Consider the following 22,141-nt stretch of genomic DNA (forward strand, 5'->3'; position numbering starts at 1 on the left):
CTTCAGGTGTCCCGTGTACAACAACTTTTTTTTTTAGTGTACTGATGTACTCCCAATCCCATCACATAAGATTCTATCCTATATTATCTGCCACGCACTGATGTTCTCTTTATCCAGTACACATGGATGCCAAGGACTTAAGATTCTGTCTATTTTATTTATTTCTGTCAAAATACTCAAGATACAGTTAAAACTGGATGGTTTCTCGGATGGCGACATCACGGGGGAATTATTTTTACTTTGTTTATTTTCTTAACTATTTTATTTTTAAGCTTTTTATTTATTTTAGTAATCATATTGTGATTAGTAAGCTCTTAGGAGGGTCTGGGCAGAACCTCTTGGGAACTTGTTTATTTTTTAGTGGGTGCCGCCATCTTACAAGAGGCAAAATCTCTCACTATGGCAATTGTGGCCACTCTCAGGAGCGATCAACTTTTAAAGCATGCGGCTGGCAACATATTTAATATGGTGCATGTTGTTTCTCTCTGGGGAGAGATCAGAAATGTCCCCTGCTGCAATTTTTGGTGTTGAATGCCTGGATATTGCAGCAACGCTGTTTGGGAGAAGAAAGCGATCTTTGATCACTTTCTAAAGCTGTTTAACGTCATGACAAGGTGCTAGTTTTAATATGATAGCAAATCGATTATATGTTTTGGTAGCAAATTATTACAAAAGTTCATTTATAGAATCCTAGAGGCCATCTCGATACTAGTGAATCCATGTAACTCAAGACGTTCAAAGGCCTCCAGTAGCTTACAATACACTTCACATTTATCTCAAGCCTTATTAAAAACAGTATGCGATAACAATAACGGAGGATCAATAGGCAGGACTGACACAAATAAATTGGATGACAGTGCTCTGAAGCAGATATGATCTTTATGTGAAAGGCAAGATTAGTGCACTGTCAATCAATAGCCAGTAGGTGGCGCTAAATCACCTTAGTTTTAATTTACTATAGGCTACACTTCAAGTTGAAGTTGGGAATGTTCGTTAAAAGTATAAGGTGCACCTGTCTTACGAACATTAAAAAAGTTGAACTTGCAAACCAAGAAAATATATTTAATTTGTGCTTCCAAACGTATGAATGTTTCTAAAATTAGACACTTTGGTTTCTGCTTATATTGCCACGCTGTGTGTTCAGGTGAGGGCTGGCACCTTCTGGCCCTGGAGGCAGATTAACCAAGTTGTCCCACATATTTAAACTTACAGACTCACACTTACACACATACACTAACACACACTTGTACATACTCACGCTAATACACACTTATGCTAACACACACTCCCTCTAGCACACACTCGCTCATGCTAACAAACACACTTACTCTAACATCCATACATACTCTTCCTCCTCTCAGTTTTTACTCCCTTCCTATCTTCCACACTGCCTTACCTCGCCTACAGCCTCGATTTTATCATGGGGTCGTGTGACGTTCCTTTATGTGACCCTGCTGCATTCCCGACTTTGCAAGTGGCCCGATATAGGTTGAACCGGCCCTTTATTAAGAATTTTGGACTGGCTGGGGGGGGGGGATTGCTCCTAGGTTTGCTTACAAATATGTGCTTCAAATATAGCACCAAGTAGGGACACATAATATTCATGCACTGCTGCCCAGCACAGGTAATGTGTAAATTCAACAAGAGGAATCAGTTATACATCTCACCCTATCACAACACTTTACATGTGCTGTTCAACAATATGTGAAATATTAGACACATTCTGAAAAACATTGCTGATGTGGTCATCCTACAACCATGTAACTGGACAAGGGGCGGGGAAATCTAGTCATGGCCTTCCACAATGTCCTTGTCACTCTGGCACTCTAGGCAACTGTGTAATGTAAAACCTGAATCCATTGATAAATGAATCACTCAGCAGGACAGTGGTCTAAAAATAGGGACTGCTCTGCTTAAATCATGACATTGGGAGTTATGAAATATAGTGAAAAAGTCTAAACCATCTTAGCAGTGATAGTGAGACTCTTTAAAGAGACAGTTTACCTGAAATGGCTGCCCTCATACTTCGTTTTCTGACAATCCTTGCCACTGATTGGCTACTTTAAGCAGCCAATCAGTGGCAGAAAAGCACTCCCATTGAAATCAACTGGAGTGCTTTCCACACACCAGCATGAGGCTATGAATAGACCCCAACCCTCAGAGTTTGCTGTGCCAGCACTAGAGCTGACTGATGATAAGTATATTATGTGCATGGAGATGTGTTTGGGGAACACATGTCATGCATGGAAAAAATAGGGGGGCAAGGGAAGGGACAAATGCATATCTTCACGAATTTAAAGACCTCTCAGCATATGCTCTAAAGTGCATGACAGCTGGATTGTCCCACCTTAAGCAACTTCAAATGTAATCTCCAACAAATCAGCCAGTAAGTAATTAAAAACGGTAAGTATATCGCATACAAGAAAAATAGATGGTATTTAATTTAAAAAATATATATTAAAAAAATGCAATAAATAGTAAACAAAAAAAATACAAGTAAAATAAAACAAAACTTTCGGATTCACACTTTTTTTTTTAGGGGAAAGCCTTTCTTTGTCTTCAAGAGATGACCCATTTGTTGCCATGTGGGAGAATGCAGATCACATAGCATTTATAACTATGGTAATGATATAGGTGATAAACCCATTCACCGACCTTCCCTAATAGAGTAGCTACAGACTGTTTAGCTTACCCCATATATTGCTAACGTTAGATCCCTGATGTTATTACCAATGCATAGGTACCAAAATAATATCCAGGTGCTATCCTGAAATGTAAAGACAGATGTGTGGCTATCAAGATCATAGCAGCAAACCTTCTCTAATTTACTAGATCAGTCTATACCAAACTATACCATGATTTATTGTGTTGTACGAATCATCAAGTATCTTGTAATATTGTTTCATTTTTACCTAATATTTGTAAATTGTTCTATTGGAAAAAAATGACTACTGCAATATAAAATACCTTTTTTAAGGGAGCACTTTTGAGAGCGTCAACTCTTTATCAAGTCAAAAGCAATACTCAATTACGAATTCATTACTAATGAATTATTGTACAAATGACAATTCTCCCCCAAAATGTTCTGTCTTGTAGCTCTAAACGGGCAATCTGTTTCCTACCAAAACAATACATTTCCTTCTCTTATAATGTAACTGATGATGTCCCTTTAAGAAGCTGTGCTGCTGTTCCAGTGTGTTCTTGGTTTTCCAAAGGGACAGGCTGCTTTGAGCTGTATCAGAGTACAAGCAGGCAACCTAGCTGTGACATCACTGGGCTGGTCTGACACTAGGCAGTCACAGATGGGCGTAGGAATTGAGCACTGACAGACAGATTTAAGAACCAATAAGTGATAGGTTTGGGTTCTCTCTTTCATATGGTAGATTTAGCTGTAGCTAATGTGAATCCGAGGGAGGAGTGAGTTTATGTGACCATGAGATCACAGGGCCTCATCTGCCTTTGAGGCAGGCCTGCTTGTGAGAGGCCTTGCTTACTGCCTATTCCTTCCTCTTGCGTCTCTTTAATTCCTGCCAGGGAGAGAAAGGGGAAGCTTTCCCTCTAGAAGTCTTCAATCTATATCGACCCCTTTCCCAGGGGAAGCTGGGCTCTGGAAAGCGCAGTAATGCTGGTAAGAGAGAGCAGAGCTGATTCTTTAATTCATAAGACATACATAATAGACCCAAATTTTCTAGTATGACATGGATTTATTTTTAGGACCTTGCATGTACCCCGTCATACGTCTACTCCCTGCAGTTTAATACCGACTTGTCATTCACGCATTCTTGAATATGTGTAACCTGTATCTAACGAATATAGCAATTGTAGCAATGCCACACACAGAATATGACAATGTCTCATTAAGTGTCTTCAACAACTATTACTGTGCGCGGTGACACCTACGCTTGAAATGTGTCTACATGTTACATGTAAGCCCATTTCGAATATACATTTAAATCTACATTTTTCAATCATCGCATACATGATGAGGCCACCTCTTGTTTCATATGGACTTGTTGATTTATATGATTTATTGTTTTTGCTACTAAAATATACAACACTGTCTGTTACATATATACACACTACTGTTCAAAAGTTTGGGGTCACTTGGGAATTTCCTTGTTTTAGACATAAACTTAAAGTTTCCCCCCCCCAAAAAAAAACATCACATAGATCAGAAATACAATATAGACATTCCTAATGTTGTAAGTGACTATTGTAGCTGGAAAGACTGATTTTTTTTTATGGAATATCATCACAGAGGCCTTTTATCAGCAACCATCACTCCTGTGTTCCAATGGCACGTTGTTTTAGGTGATCCAAGTTTAAGTTTAAAAGGGTAATTGATTGTTGGAAAATTCTTTTCTAATTATGTTAGCACAGCTAGAAATGTCCTTTTCCCCACGAAAACAGCTAGGTGATAGCAAACATTTGAAAGGTAGTCCCCTCCACTAACTAATATTGGCACCCTTTGGTAAATATGGCTGTGAAAAAAGTGTCTATTGTTTAACCCTCTGTCTCATGGATATCAAACACTTGCAAACACAACACAGGTTTATCAAAAAAATAAAGATAAATAATATCTGTGTGGCACAATTATTGGCACCCTTTTAGTCAAAACGTTGTGCTACCAATATCCAATTGAGTCTTCTTTGTATAATGAATGATGAGACCATTCCTTCACACAGAATCTCTCCAGGTCCTTCAATTTTCAAGGTTGACAATAGTGGACTCTCCTCTTCAGTTCACCCCACAGGTTTTCTATGGGGTTCAAGTCAGAGGACTGCGATAGCCATGGCTGCACATCACAGCTTTAGTCCTTGGTTTTACCCTGAATGATGAATAACTAAGGGAATTGAGCACATATATTAACCCATTGAAAACAATGCATTTTGAGCTCGTACATGTACGGGCTTTGTCATTAAGGGGTTACATTTTTATTTGGAGAAACCTGTGTTGTGTTTACAATTACATCAATATTGGGAAGCATGTATATGTGGTAAAAACAAAATAAAAACAACAATGGTGTAATAAAGTAAAATATCCATGATGTTATATCACACTCAGACTAAACTGTTATAAGGAGCTCATGAAAGAAGAAATAAAGAAACCTCATCATTTTAACTCCTGATGAGCTCCTTATAATGTACATGCGCCCCAATATTGATGTACTTGTATCCTGAACATTTTGAGGAGTGTTTATTGGGCCGCGGCAATACTTATTTGGGAAGTATTTACTCTCTCTGATAAATTTGTCACATTACTTTCACGTGACTGGTGATTTTTACCTTTCTATTGTGTTTACAATTGTTTTATTTCCATGAAAGCAGAGTATTTTTTTAATATCAAAGTGTTAAACAATAAAGACAATTTTTCATAGCCTTCTTTACTCATATTTACCAAGGGTGCAAATATTAGTGGACACTATATGGCCAAAAGTATTAGGGCACCTAACCATTAGACCAACAGGGACTTTTATGACATCACATTCTAAATACATAGATGTTAATATGTAGTTGGTTCCTCCTTTGAAGCTATAACAGCATCCACTCTTCTGGGAAGGCTTTCCACAAGATTTTGGAGTGTTTCTGTTGGAATTTTTGCACATTCATCCAGTAGAGCATTTGTGAGGTCAGACACTGATGTTGGACGAGAAGCCTGGCTGGCAATACGATTGAGTACATGGATCTGTGCAGGCCAGTCAAGCTCTTCCACACCATCCAACCATGTCTTTATGGACCTAGTTTTGTGCACTGGGGCACAGTCATGCTGGAATAGAAAAGGGCCTTCCCCAAACTGTTCCCACAAAGTTGGAAACTGAATGCAATATAATAAAAGCCACTGTTGGTGTGATGGTCAGGCGTCCCAATACTTTTTCCCCTATAAAGAAATGTGGAGAAAAAGAGTCAACCCATCATTATTACATTTTTGGTCAAAAGATTGTGTGGCTTGTTGTAGCAGTGGAAGATATGACACTGTGTTTGGTTCTTGTTTTGTTTAATGAGCTAGGCAATCAAACATTGAGTCAACAGGTGATTTTCTAGGAAGTCACAAAAAACCCTAAAACAGCAACCATGGATCTATAGGTCTCTCTCGCCTCAGGTCATGATTTTCAAAAAGACACAAGTGCCTGTAGTATACTAAGTACACCAATTGATTTATCATTGGGGTGCTTCCTATTGAGGATCATTTTCAAGAAATGTCTGAGGTTTCCAAAACAGCTGGACGGTACCGTAAGGCTGATATGTTCTACTAAGGGAAGGGTATATTATAAACTGGTTTAGAATGTCTCAATCCGTTGGAGTTTATATTTATATATCAGGATTTCATACTGTAGCTATTAGATCTTTATTGAGAGCATAGTAGATAAGTGGAACAGCCGCCTAGCAGAAGTTAATACAGTAAGGGAATTTAATTATGCATGGAGCAGGTTTGAGGTGTTTACAGCATGAAAAAGCATGCGGGCTAGATGGGCAAAAAGGTTATACATTTGTTGTTTGCTTAAATGACATAGGAAAATAGTTCATAGAAATATAATACCTTAGATATTTTGTCACATGGAGCGTTGCAAAACATTTAGCTACTCTTTTAGGACAGTGTGTTGCAAAAGGAATACTGTAAACATATCTGTTCCTGAATAGTGTAACAAAAAGATACTAGGAATTGGAAATATACCAATAATAACTTGGGGTCTAATTGACTTGTGTACAATTTGTTCCTCAAGTACTCGTTGTAAAACAAGTGCATGTGTTTATATAGCTTCGATTCATAGTAGCAAACTAAGAACTGCTTTGTTCTTCAATCTCATATTGTAACAGTCCTGTACACTCTGTAATATGTTTACACGTTTAAAAAAGTGGATTTGTAATATACAAAAAATACACTTATGTATATACCATGAGAGTAGCCATGTTAAAATGCCTGTAACATTGGCTATGATGGACAGCAAACTAGCTGAGGCACTCTTCTCTCACGCCTCACTCAGTAAGGATTACTCACTTGTGGCTCATAAACTGTAGGTAAAAATAGTGTCTCGCAGTGTTGGTTCTCTGAGAAAACAGCAAGTAGAAGCGGTCTTCAAAATTTAGGGTGCCTGGAAGAAAATCAGTGGTCCAGTCACATATAGGGTTACTGGAATACTGAGAAAGGCAATGCCCAATGGGATCATCAGTCATCTTGGTGGTGCTCTCCGATTACAGCACTGAAGGATAGAAAGATTTTTCTACTTTATGGTAGTAGCCCTTGTTTGTTAATAATAATAAAAAAAAAACACCAGGAAGAAAAACATCAGTTTGGGGCTGTTTTGGACTATTTGATAACTCTACTGCCCACATACTGAATTTAGAAAAAAAATTACAGGTTATACATACTGATATATGCTCTGTAATTGCCTGCAAATACCAGGGTGGATAAAAATCCCAGTGTGTGTAAATTTTTATTATATATATATTATATATAAAATCTCCTGAAAAAAGCTATATAATGAAAAAATAAATTGTTGGTGAACAATGCAGTGAAAATGCGGGGAAAGCGCCTCCTTCTTCAATTAAAACAGCTCTTGTTTAAGGGGTTAAATCCAAATAATCACATACTTGTTTACATTACATTGCATGTTTTTTCCATTTGCTCTTGTTGCTTCTCAGTCCCATATGAGCAAGGCTCCCATGAAGTTATATTTATCTTGTCTCAGCACACCTAGTTTTATGTTTAATATATAAATCGAACAAATTACTGGTATCTCCGGCATTTCATATTTAAAGTAACTGTAGGACAAGTTTATATTTCGCTGAGCTTGCCAAAAAATGTTTATATACTAGGAACAAGCGATGGCACAAGCAGGACTAAGAGCTATGAAAATGTAGATTGTTAGCTTACAAGACCAGGGCCCTCTTCTCCTTCTTCTCTTAGCAAGTGTTACTGTTATTGTCAATATTGTCAATGTAATGTTAATGTTCGGTATTGTAATAGCCATCCAGTACCTGCTGCCACTCTGGTAATTTTGTAAATGAACAAACCTTAAGTACTAACTATTTAATAGATGGCTTTTATTGCAGTGACTAACTAATGGGGGTAACCAAATGGTTCTACTACAGTACTTTTTTATACCATAAGTCACCAGGAAGTATATCTTTTTTTAATGAAATCACCTGTATTCCAGGGGAGATTTTGGCCATGATCTATCAGGAAAAAATCATGAATTGGGATATTAAGATACTATTTATTTAGAATAGACTAATGAAAGCGTAGGATTTAGTTTGCCCATCCACCATTAGTTCCAGCGTTCTTCTCTCCTACTTGATCTGCAAGTTGGTCTATTTTTTGTGTATGTCTCTTACACAGCATCAGGATTTAGCCCTAGCCACAACAGAAATTGTTATTAGGCTTGGACAACAACATGATGCAGCATCACATGGTAGGAAATTTACATCTTCAGGATGTCCATGTAGCTATTAAATGGTCCACTCAAGTTATTTGTTGTCAACTTGCTTTAGTTACTGGAACTCATTACCCAGAAATATTCTTTTTGGGGGCCATGATTACCGTTGAAAAAAATGACAGATGATTATAAGGCTATCAAATGTCAAACTGGCTAAAAGCAACAACCGATAGATATGAAAACATGTATGAAGAGCTTTAAAGTGTTAGAAATTCCATAAGGGGCAAAGGAGGACTAACATTAATGGCCTGATTCATAGCTCATGTGTCCACTAACCCAAGATGTGTAATGTCTTTTTAAATGTATATATTTAACGCTGCTCTTATTAGGTTGTTTTCAGGGTTATTCCAAGTTGGTGACTCGGACAAGTGTAGGAGGAAAAGGACATTACTATCTTTCCATGAGTTCTTTATCTGATAAACAAGATCACATTGAAGTCATGAGAGTGCCTTGTTGCATGGCACTGTGAGCTACTGATTGAGGCCCACAGAGTGCTGAGTAACTAAAGGGAACCTAGGAGGACCTAACTTATCTTATGTTCCTGGTGGGCAGGCCCGGACTGGGACAAAAAATAGGCCCGGGCATTTCAGACTGAGCAGCACATTTTTAATTTATTTATTTATTTTTTTGTTAAACCAAATTCTGACAAATTTAATATACCATTTCTTCTTGTCTATTAGTTATATTTCAGCATGCTTTTGCCACTGTAATCAATTAGCATTACATAAATATATAATAAATTAATCATAACGTCATGCAATTTACAAAGTGCTATATCTTTAATAAAGGTTCAAAACAGTAACTAATCTTTGACCATTTAGTTGATACTTAGAAAGAAAACTAGTGGCAGTGTGGCACTCCTTGGGCCTTGGCTGGTCAAATCACCCTCACAACGAGGTATTGCTGGTTTTGTCTCAGTCTTTGCTATTGCAGTCTATGGGAGAATTGCTATTCTATTATCAGACCTGAACCGATTTATGTACTTTATCTATTTTTGGAAGATAATTATTTCTGGGAGAAGTCTCCTAACCTTTGTAAATCTGCATTTAGTAAATCTGAAATAGTAACTTTTAAACATTGCTATGAGTTTTATGTGTATCTACACATCAAATCTATCAAAAACAATTGTTGCCCCCTTTGTGAGGGGTGCATGTGGAATCATGTGCAAATAATTATATATTGCAGTTCATATAAATTGGAATGGAATGTTGATCGCACGATAGCCAAACCCTTTTGTGTTATACAGGCTAGCACAGTATATACGGAAGATTATATAGACTCTAGGGTAATATGTAACATCTCATTAATACATCGGAAAAAGTGTCCTTACATTAGATCTTTCTATAGCATTCACACTAGGCTAGCTGCTAGACATGGATGCCATGTTTTAGAGGCAGGACCAGACTGGGAATGAAAAGCAGCCCTGGAAACATACGGAGACCAGCTCTTGTACCCACACGCACCCCTTATGTGTTAAAAGACCCTAATAAATTATTGTATGCTTGCGAGCAGGGCCCTCTCCACCTAATGTATCGGTTTGTCTTAGTCTGTCAATTCTCATCTTGTCATACCCCTTGAATATATGTATTGTATTAAGCGCTGTGTAAATTGTTGGCGCTATAGAAACAAAATATAATAAATAATAATAATAAATACATTAGACATATTGGAATCAAAACATTTGCTACTGCAAAAAATTTTAGATGAAGTTCCATTTTATTCAGCGGAACAAAACAGTGATCACATTATTCTTCACGATATTCTTGTAAGAAACTTTTGGGTATTAATACCACCACAACTGTTCTAGCACTACATCATCCAATGAATACCTCGTCCCAGATACATTATTATTTTTTTTAAAAGAAATGCTCACTGGTCTGCCAGTATGTTTATGTAAAAGGTCCTCTCTTAAGGATTGTGAAACCAACGTGAATAAATTTGGTTTCACTCTGAAGATCCCAACCAACATTCAAATTTCTGCGATTAATCCTTTGTGATTAGATATGCAGATTGTAATAAGAGTAAAAAACACAATACCTTTACTTTTCCTCTCACTCATTTCCGGGCCTAGAACGTTTTGTCTCTGAAATGACTACAAACTCAGGAGGGCGTTTTATCTCTGGATTAGAAAACATTAAAAAAATCAATTTATTACAACAGTAAGTACAGTACACACACCGACTCCCAGACACACACACCAGGACAGGCTCTGCCACACCGACACCCAAACACACATCAGGACAGGCTCTGCCATACCAACACCCAAACACACACACCAGGACAGGCTCTGCCACACTGACACCCAAACACACACACCAGGACAGGCTCTGCCACACTGACACCCAAACACACACCAGGACAGGCTCTGCCACACTGACACCCAAACACACACACCAGGACAGGCTCTGCCACACCGACACCCAAACACACACCAGGACAGGCTCTGCCACACTGACACCCAAACACACACACCAGGACAGGCTCTGCCACATCGACACCCAAACACACACCAGGACAGGCTCTGCCACACTGACACCCAAACACTCACACCAGGACAGGCTCTGCCACACCGAAACCCAAACACACACCAGGACAGGCTCTGCCACACTGACACCCAAACACACACACCAGGACAGGCTCTGCCACACCGACACCCAAACACACATCAGGACAGGCTCTGCCACACCGACACCCAAACACACACCAGGACAGGCTCTGCCACACTGACACCCAAACACACACCAGGACAGGCTCTGCCACACTGACACCCAAACACACACCAGGACAGGCTCTGCCACACTGACACCCAAACACACACACCAGGACAGGCTCTGCCACACCAACACCCAAACACACATCAGGACAGGCTCTCCCACACCGACACCCAAACACACACCAGGACAGGCTCTGCCACACTGACACCCAAACACACACACCAGGACAGGCTCTGCCACACTGACACCCAAACACACACCAGGACAGGCTCTGCCACACTGACACCCAAACACACACACCAGGACAGGCTCTGCCACACTGACACCCAAACACACACACCAGGACAGGCTCTGCCACACTGACACCTAAACACACACACCAGGACAGGCTCTGCCACACTGACAGCCAAACACACACACCAGGACAGGCTCTGCCACACTGACACCCAAACACACACACCAGGACGGGCTCTACCACACTGACTCTTGTCTTTTGTTAATGCCCCCCCACTGCCATTTGTATTACCCCCAGCCACCCCCCCCAATTATATTGATTTTATTGATGCCACAACCCAGCCGCCCCCCTTTTGTATTATTTAAATTTTAATGATGTCCCAAGGAAATCCTCCCTCCCTTGAATATTGGTATGCTTTCCTTTAACCCCCTATTTTTTGGTAATACTTACATTTTTGTGGGTTTTTTTTCCTGATCTCCTCCGACGTGACAAGGAACTCTTGACAGCCCACGAGCGGCTGCGAGCGGGATTTAAAGCGGTCGTCGTGCAGCAGTCAGGCTGCCTCCACCTAATGAAATTAAAGTGGCTGGCGTGCACGTACTGCACCGCCCAATGACCGTGCCTCAGCTCTACGTCCCACCCTTTTTAAGACACGGGACGAAGTGCTGAGGCACAGCCGCTTTAATTTCGTTAGGCGGAGGAGGCCTGACTGCCGCACGACAGCTGCAGCTGTTCAAAGGCTGTTTTGGACTTTGCACGCACGGCGGCCTCTTTGAATGTTGGTCTGCCGACCAACCGGTGGGCCAGTCCGGCCCTGTTTAGAGGCACTCTGCAAGACCAAATGGGCAACATATAATGGTAGCCCTACCTATCTATACCCCGTCTTTTTTTATACAGATACATAGTACACTTTTATACAGATACATAGTACACAGTTGCGTGCCAATGTCACGCAACTGTAATGCTCCAGTTTCACCAACTTTGCACATTAATAATGAGATTTTAACTCACTCCACTATTGATTTATAAAGGGCCAGCACTGGCACGTTTCTCCAGCAAGAAGGCATGAGCTGATTTAGGGTCAAAACTTGCAAGTTTTTCCAGGATAAAGAGGCCGTCCTGTATAACGCATAACTGAGTGTCTTAGGAGACTTAGAAGAAATGTCACTTATGTAGCTATACATTATACAGGGCCTGACAAGTTTTTCCGTGTTGTGCATTCAGAGATGGTTGTAACGAGTGGTTATTTGAGTTACTGTTGAGTCCTGTCATCTTGAACCAGTCTCCTCTGACCTCTAACACCAACAAGGCATTTTCGTCCACACAACTGCCACTTGATATTTTCTCTTTTTTTGGACCATTCTCTGTAAACTCTAGAGATGGTTGTGCGTGAAAATCCCAGTAGATCAGCAATTTCTGAAATACTCAGACCAACTCGTCTGGCACCAACAACCATGCCATGTTCAAAGTCACTTAAGCTCGGGTTGAACTTCAGCGAGTTGTCTTGACCACGTCTAAATGCATTGAGTTGCTGCCACGTGACTTGGAGATTAGCTATTTGTGTTTGTATTAACAAGCAATTGAACAGGTGTACCTTATAAAGTGGCCAGTGAGTGTATAGTGAAGTCAAGGAGTTGAAATCTCATCTATCCTGCAAGCTTTCCCATTATTTTATAGACCCAAGTTGGTTAAGCAGGGTGTAGTGGCTGGACCTTGCACTCTTGGAGCTACATAACATATTTATAGCCTTCTATTGATAATCACACAGCACTAGGAACATGGAGAGTACCCTTGCAACCTATTGTAATAAACAGTTGCCACTTATGGGCCAGCATCTACGACGAAGATTGCGGACAACATTGACGTATGAAGGACCATACCTGGGATCTCTCGGGGTTCAACCCTGATTATGAGGGTTTTTGCCTCCATCTCTGGGTGATGGGGCAGATTCTCAGGGTCACAGTCTGGAGCTGGCTTCTTCCTACTGTACACTGCTGTGATCATATCTAAGGCTGCCAATTGGTGATTGTGCTACCAGTGACCTAATTAAGTGTTTTGTTAAGTAATACGTCACTGTTTCCATGACTACCGCTCTTAGAGCCATTTAGGTAACACATTTGGAGACTTTGGTCACTACATTCAATTTTCGGTGGGCTATTAAAAGGTTAATATTTCAAAAGTCTAGAAAGTTCCCAGGTTCATAACATGCTCATATCCGTATCATTAAGTCTGAATTTGTTTTCTCCTTCTGGGTCTAAATTATCAATATTGTAATTGTTGGCTGAGGGTTGTAGGAGTTGTGTTTGTAACAAAAACTAGAGCTCTACCTGATGTAGGGCGGCGTGACTAGATTGATGTCTGTGGCTACGTAGCATTCTGTTCTGAGTGTACTCTTACAGTTGCTGTACGCCTTTTACGCACCAATACTAAGGCATAACTGCCTTGTGTCTGACTTACAGGAAGCGGCGTCACCAGGCTCGATGAGACAGGCGCGCCAATGCCTGCTGTATTCTGTTTCCATAGAATTCTGCTCTCTAGCGGGTCTGATTGGGCAAGATCCCTGAGTCAGTCCACGCCCACACTTTTTGCTTTCCCAGTGCGTTGTTTGCATAACCCCGCCCTCTCTTCTCATAGCCACGCCTATACTCTCTTCTACGTTCTCTTCTCGCTACTGTCGCGCGAAGTTGTGACGACAGGGTGATTGACAGGCGGAAGGGGAGGGAGTTGTTGCTTACTGTTCCCGGCTCTCCCCGGGGGTTCCGTCTACTGCGTCTACCGCCGAGAGACAGGTGAGGGAGGGGGTTAAAGAAAGATGGCGACTTGTGGGCTTACGGGGGGTTATAAACGACACAGGGGTGATGGGAGAGACTGGGGGAGCCGGGAGGTGTTTAGGTTTTGTGTGTATTGTCCGGCCCCGCGGTAGTGTGAGCACTAGGCTCTTTACAGATATACAGTAATTGTCCCAGTCATGAGGGCGATGATATTTAAACATCAGCAACTCTCCTGTATATATATATATATATATATATATATATATATATATATATCAGTAAAATGTGTGTGTTAACTACAGGGATCACCATTTTATTTTAATATAAATAACTATTTGTATATGAATGTGTGGAAGTGTTCAGTATATGTGGTTATCCATTAGCATTCTGTATGCAGTGAGTTTCCAAAACAACTGGGAAAAACCCTAAAGGCCTGACTTCTTCTTCCCTCTAATATTCTATTATATGAACCCTCTATGGGCTTGTGATGTTTAAGGTGGCACATTTTAGGATATTTGAGGGAGGAATCTGTGTGTAGGAGATCTAAATGAAATCAGTAATGATAATTTAAGAGTATTGCATAAATGAAAGTTCTGATCCGGTCTACTTGTTTACATGATATATTCAGATCAGGTATAAATCTGGCATTATATTAAGTTTCTGATACATTTATCATTAGGGTTGTCAGAGTATTGGGGATCTATATTTCTGTGATTTAGTTTACTGAGAGGGTGGTAGATAAATGGAGCAGCCTCCGATAGGAAGTGGTAGAGGCTAATTTGGTGCATGCATAGGATAGGCATAAAGCTATCCTGAATCTAAGAAAATATTAAATACTGATTAAGGGCTGCGTCTCTACATCCGGCAAAATAGGCATAATAGATGGGGCGAACGGTTCTCATCTGCCATCAAATTCCGGGTTTCCGTGTAATCCATGGAGTGGCCCAAACTACAGGCAGCCGGTATAAATTTCCGATGCACCTTCAAGTGATCCAGATGTTGAATAATAATAATTATTTTTTTGTTCTCGGTTTGGTGACCAAGACAGACAAGTCCATTATATGAGCTTATAAGGGAAGCATGTGTAAAACTTACTTGCTGACAGATTAATTGTGATGCTTCAGCGCCTCACAAAGAAGGAAAATCACCGTCTGAAAGTAGAATTCGGAATTATAAAGACAGCCAACTAAATGGCATAAACTCCCAGCAGAAGTCCTATGTAACTTATTAGGGTCACTGCTGGTTTTATGGCATATGCATACAATAGGGAACAAGAATTATGGAGATTACTGAAAATAAACACCTTGTGGGCCATGATACTAGAAACTAATACAGCACTTTGAAACAGTAATCCTTGCAATATTCATGTTATATACTACCCTAGACCAGACCAAGGACTGTGCTCCCAGCTGCTTGCCCTGTGACTGCACCTATCATTCAGGCACCCCACCTCTTTCATCATGCGGTGCCGGTTTCAGTGTGACGGATGCTATGCCAGCCAGGCACAGCCATATGAGCAGCAACAGAGGGTTGCTAGTGCTTCAGGCCAGAATTCATGTCCACCACTGAGACGACATCACCAAGAAATTATAATTCAATTATAATATATATATTTATTATATACACATACACACAACAAAGCAAGAGATAAACACATACCCAGCAAATACTATTTTAAGGCACCTATCCCAAACAGATGTCTTGACGTACTTCTTCAGGATTTTCTGGTAGAGAGCAGAATTCATGGCCCCATAAATTACGGCAAGTCACCCAGGTCCTAAAACAGCCCCAGGCCATCATGGTACCACCATCATGTTCTTGTGGTGTTAGCTTTACTCCAGATGTAACGGGGCCCATGTCTAGTTCTACTTTTGACAAGGGATGCACCGATATATTGGTGGCCGAAAAGGGCATTATCGGCAAAAAGGCTGCCTTCCTGTGCGTTGCTTGAGCAGCGTCTCTTGTACTGGCCAGGAGAAGCAGGAACCCAGTGGAGTCACGTGAATGCATGTAACATGACTCTGCTCTGTTCCTTCTTTCACTGGGGGCGGGTCAAGAGAAGTTGTTCGTACAGAGGGAAGTAGCAGGGCCCCTGCTGAAGTCTGTGAGTGAGAAATCTGCAGTTCGGGTAATCGGGTGGCGGAGTATGTATAATCAAGTATTCGTGATTAAGGGAATGAATATCTGTGAATGAATGAGTAAGTGAATTGGACAAAAAAAATGCAATAATAATATTAATATATATATGATTGTTAACCGCAATCACACTCCTATCATGCCCAGGCAACCAGTACATGCTAGAATTTTCATTTCAGTGCATCCCTACTTTTGACTCATCAGTCCAAAAGTCTTGGTGGTCATGAAGATGTTTTTTGGCAAATGTGAGACAAGGCTTTTTGTTCAGCAGGGGTTTTTGCCTTGCAACTCTCCCATGGACAGTCTCTTGCTTATTGTGGCCTTAGCTGAAGCAAAAAGGCCTGTTAGTCTGGCTTCTACTGTGACCTCCTGAATAAGTTCTAAGAGCCTTAGAAATTGTTTGTAACACTTTCCAGACTGATGTCAATTACTTTGTTTCTGATCTGGTCTTGAGTTTCTTTAGATCACTGCATCATATGCTACTTTTGATACCTGTTAGCCTCCTTCTCTTTGCAAGATTCAACAGGGGTGGCAGTAATCATGCTGGGTGTGTCTAGGCAAATTTGACAATTTGTCAATTAAATTTGGTTAAACATTTTATGTATAGTTGTACTTCACATATGCATTAACCACAGGCACAATTACCTCAAAATCTTTGTATAGGCAGCTGGACAACTTAGTGACTTTGTTTGGGGGTACTTCTAGTGTTGTTACCAGCAGGCAGAGTGAGCAGAATGTTGTAGTCCATACTGATTTGACAGAAGTATGGATGTGGTTTTTGTACCAGATGGTTTGAATGTTCCAGAAACTGCCAGCAGCAGTGCTCTTCAGTGGTGTTAGAAGGACAGTTTCTTGTCCCACTATAGAACTCGGTATGTTATATGGATTCTTCAAAAACAAAGAGTTGGAAGCTGCAGTTTCAATGGCAGAAATGGCTCCCTTTGAAATCCATAGTTTTCCACTCATTCACGTGTGGGTCTAAATAGGTCCCTATTCCTGTGTTTATTGAGCCAACTCTGGAGCTGATTTGGCTCAAGGAGATGTGTTCGGAAAATAGTAAAGGGGGGCAAATGCATGTGAGGAAATTCTGCAGAATCCCTCATGTATTTGCATGAGGGTCACAATGTACTTTTGAAGGGAACGCTCAGCTCCACTATATAATATATGCATTAAGTTGCCGCTTATGTATTTTGTGTTATGTAAAAAGTGTCATAGTGATTCATTGTATTATACTGCACTTCATAAAAGGGCTAGTTGGGCACACTGATAAACACGGAACCCTGTAATGGTTTAACTACTGCAATTAGCCTTTATTGATGACACCCAGATCTACTTATCCTCTTCCTGCTCTCTCTCTCTTTCTCCCTCTGTCTTAGAGCATGTAACTAACTGCCTTGTCTCTAACTGGATATCTGCACGATTCCTAAAACTCAATCTCTCAAAAACTGAACTCCTCATACCCCGCCTCCTCCAATGCTAACATTCCCTCATCAGTTTCCCTCAACATCAATGGTGCTATCATCTCTATCCTCTTACGCTCGCTGCCATGGTGTCAACCTTGATTCTGACCTATCATTCACTCCTCACATTCAGTCTGTCTCAAAAACCTGCCTCCTTCGTCTAAAAAACATTGCCCGCGTCCGTCCATAAGATGCCACTAAAGTTCTTGTCCATGTCCTCGTTATCTCCTGCCTTGATTATTGTAACTCTGTTTTAGCTGGTCTTCCTCTTACCCCTCGCTCCTCTCCTCACTCATCTCTAAATACACTCCTAACCGGCCTCTTATCCAATGACCTCCTTCTGTCCTTTCCTCAGATTTCTAGCTCTCATGCCCACTTACAAGATTTCTCAAGTGTTGGCCCTATTCTCTGGAATGCCCTTCCCCAGCATCTCCATATTTTCCCCTGTCTTTGTTCCTTCAAAAAATCCCTTGAGACCCACTTTTTTAAGAATGCCTATGGACTTACACCCAACTCCCCTTCCTGCCATATTCAGTGGCACCTTTAGCTCTTGTATAGTACACCCAAACTAGATTGTAAGCTCATTTATTGTTTCTGTCTTCTTATGTTGTATACCAGGGCTAGACAAATCCCAGGCGCCAGGTTGCCATGCGACAGTGTAAATTTGCTGTCCCCTCAAAATAACTCAACACACAGCCATTAATGGCTAAACTTTGGCAACAAAAGTGAGTACACCCCTAAGTGGAAATGTCCAAATTGGGCCCAAAGTGTCAATATTTTGTGCCACCATTATTTCCCAGGACTGCCTTAACGCTCTTGGGCATGGAGTTCACCAGAGCTTCACAGGTTGCCACTGGAGTCCTCTTCTACTCCTCCATGACGACATCACGGAGCTGGTGGATGTTAGAGACCTCGCTCTCCCCCACCTTCCGTTTGAGGATGCCCCACAGATGCTCAATAGGGTATAGGTCTGGAGACATGCTTGGCCAGTCCATCACATTTACACTGTTATACAGGCTGTACACTCACTACTTTACATTGTAGCAGAGTGTTGTCACAGCTGCTGCAGGACTACATCTCCCATAATGCTCTTTTATCTAAGGGGCTGGCTGAAGCTGAAGGGACGCAGGTTGGATATCCCTGTAATAAAATATTTACACAAATGTGAGGGGTCTACTCACTTTTGTGAGATACTGTATGTCCTGTCTACCCTTTGTACAGTGCAGTGTAATCTCATGTTGTGTTATAATAAAATAACAAATATATTCATAGTAGAGCTCCTGAAACATTTCTTAGCTCTGTAGTGACCTTTGAGCCTTGTACCTTCATTTACAAAGATCATATTTCCAGCATTATCATGACTGCCAGCATGACAGAGCCAGGTGTATGTAGTTAATGCTTCAGATTTTTTTTGTTCTATGAACACAGGTGAAATAGGTTTGCATATTATTGCCTTTGTTTTAATGAGGACGTTGCTGTGTTTGTAAATTAATGCATATCTGTATTTACTATTTCTGTAGCGTCTCAGCATTCACGTGCAGTATTTTTTTGGTGGGGGGGACTTGTGTTTTTTGCTAAAATGTACAAAAAGGGATGCATTCTTTTTCCCTTTTGGAGGCTTTGCCAGGTGGCGATTTCCAATCTTCAATATGTCTCATCCTGTCCTAAGATGCATTATCTAGATGTTCAGCTTAAGAGGTCTTCCCAGAAGCTGGCACACATGTTGTGACCCCATTTTAGCAGCACAAGACCGGAATCTCCTGCATCTCAGAACAATGCCAGTCAGCTGATTTTCATTGTAGAAGAAGAATACAATATACTGCATATGGCATCATATAGTTTTAAAAATGCTTTGTAGGAAACAAATTTAGGTAAAGCCTCGCGTTGGTTCATCATCCTGGTATTATTCAAGCACAGCACACATCCTGTGATGAGTTTCTGGTTGCATGTACCACCAATCTTAGAGTTTATTAGAAAGAAGTTGTGTTAGTGTGTGCATTGGTACTCATGCTCTTCAGTATATCTGTTTTAAAAACAAAAACATAATTCTACTTTACATCCCATAAAGTTTTGTAGCACATTTAAGTTTCATATTTGCCATATCATGCTGTTTGCCGCCATTGTTGTTGGAGAGTGGCTGGAGAGAGTTTGGTCACACGTACGCAATCTTTTGAATTTGTATTGGTTATATTGTGGAGCATTACCTTTACTGTGGTTATGAATATTGTCGTGTTGGAATATGATATGGTTGTGGGTGAGGTTAAAGGAAGTATACAGAAAACCAGAGAAGTGTCACTTTGTGAATATTTCAAGCTTAAAAACCGGTATTGTGACCAATGAAATCTTTCACCTTGTTTGTGAATGTATGCTTAATTGTATTTCTGCCACTGAAATATGCGTGTTGGCTCGTGAATAGATTGGAGCGTCTTATAACTTATGCAGAAGTGTGAAGATGCCTTTTAACCTTCATCTGCACTTCTAGTGACAAGAGCTCAAAGGGGGCATGCGTAAAGAGCGAATGTTGGTGGATTGGTGAATCCATAATTTCAACCAATAGAATAAATTAACATTTGCACCATGGGTACACCCGTAAGATCCAGTTTGCATTCTAAGGTCATAGCAATTTCCATAATTTAAAACCAATTCGCCCTGAATGTATCGATGTGAAGACCATGTCCACGTGCATGAAGGCACACAGTGGAACCTTCAGGACCGAAACCTGGTGTGAGTTATATTGGCAAGACGTTCCACTGAGGATCTTGCATCTTGCAACGGTCCTCCTTGGAATTGGTCCAAAGCAGGACGTAGGACCTCCTCCTCTTAATGAGCTAGAAATATGAAATAGATCTCATTTCATACTATTGCTTACATATTAGATCTAGGCAAAAAGTTTCATACGGAGCTGCTTTCTGGAGATTTTTCCTGTTATCGAGAGACCTGGTAAAGAACACACTATTATGCATTAAGACATTTTTTGGAGGCTTCTTATTGATAAGTGGTATGACTGGACATTTGTGTTGAGACTAGGCGACAGGCAGGCTCGTTAGAGAAAATATATATGTGTCTCCCCTGGTTGAAGGCACCTTTTTATTTTATATGGGATATTTATAGACATTAAAAAAACTTTTTTTTTTTTTTTTTTAACTTGCATGAAACATAACTTTTTATTTTACATGATTGTAAGATTTGTGATTATTTTTTCTCGGGTAATGCCACATAATTTGAGAAGTAAAATTAGATGTGTGTGTGTGTGTGTGTGTGTGTGTGTGTGTGTGTATATATGTATATATATGTATATATATGTATATGTATATATATGTATATGTATATATATGTATATGTATATATATGTATATGTATATATATGTATATGTATATATATGTATATGTATATATATGTATATGTATATATATGTATATGTATATGTATATATATGTATATGTATATATATGTATATGTATGTATATGTATATGTATGTATATGTATATGTATGTATATGTATATGTATGTATATGTATATGTATGTATATGTATATGTATATATATGTATATGTATATATATGTATATGTATATATATGTATATGTATATATATGTATATGTATATATATGTATATGTATATATATGTATATGTATATATATGTATATGTATATATATGTATATGTATATATATGTATATGTGTATGTGTTTAGTGATCTTGCTTTCTTCTTTTTTCTGTTTCGCAATAATGCTATATTTGTAATATTGTAAATATTTTACTACCTGCTTAGTATTTTAACTATTTTCTGTTATTTTCAGGTTTTTTGATTGAAGGATAGTTGGTCGCGCAGAAAGTATTATCAACACTCAACTGGATATTGGAATGTACCTGTGATTTATTGTCATATGGAGGATTAACTAGAACACAATTGAAAGTTGCTATACAGAAGGACTTTTAACAGGGAGTTGAAAATCTCAAAACAAAAAGAAACACAACATGTCATCAAACCGGAGTCAAAATCCACATGGACTTAAACAGATTGGTTTGGACCAGATCTGGGATGACCTGAGGGCTGGGATCCAACAGGTGTACACCAGACAAAGCATGGCAAAGGCCAGATACATGGAACTCTACACGTATCCTTAAGAATGGTCCGTCTTTATAGGGGTTTCTGTTTAAAATTCATGGCTTCATCTGGAAGACTAACGTTGGTATAATGGGATCATATAACCCATCCTGAGGGATTATGGTAGAGCCAGTTTCTTGTAATGTATGGCTGTAAGGTGATAGCAAGTATGTGTGTTGGTGCATTGCCATTTCAAGGCAGCATCTCTCTATTGGGAAGGACAATCATCTATGTGGCTCATGGCTATCAAAAGCCTGCCTTTTAGATTAGGATTTTGCTTT

At 39.9% G+C, this 22,141-nt stretch overlaps 1 protein-coding gene across 2 annotated transcripts in view; it reads left to right on the top strand.

Moving 5' to 3' along the window:
- The first annotated feature begins 3,434 nt into the window (after positions 1–3,434).
- Positions 3,435–22,141, top strand: part of CUL1 (cullin 1) — a 39,464-nt gene continuing 20,757 nt past the window's right edge. The window contains exons 1-2 of one of the 2 annotated variants that reach the window (XM_053467009.1): positions 3,435–3,628; positions 21,553–21,870. In XM_053467009.1, coding sequence (XP_053322984.1) covers positions 21,731–21,870 — 140 coding nt within the window. In that variant the 5' untranslated portion in view covers positions 3,435–3,628; positions 21,553–21,730. Of the gene's footprint in view, positions 3,629–14,094; positions 14,173–21,552; positions 21,871–22,141 lie in introns of those variants that run through there. The other variant, XM_053467010.1, reaches the window with a different exon arrangement.

The sequence above is a fragment of the Spea bombifrons genome, chromosome 5, assembly GCF_027358695.1.
Source record: "Spea bombifrons isolate aSpeBom1 chromosome 5, aSpeBom1.2.pri, whole genome shotgun sequence".
Lineage (NCBI taxonomy): Eukaryota > Metazoa > Chordata > Amphibia > Anura > Pelobatidae > Spea > Spea bombifrons.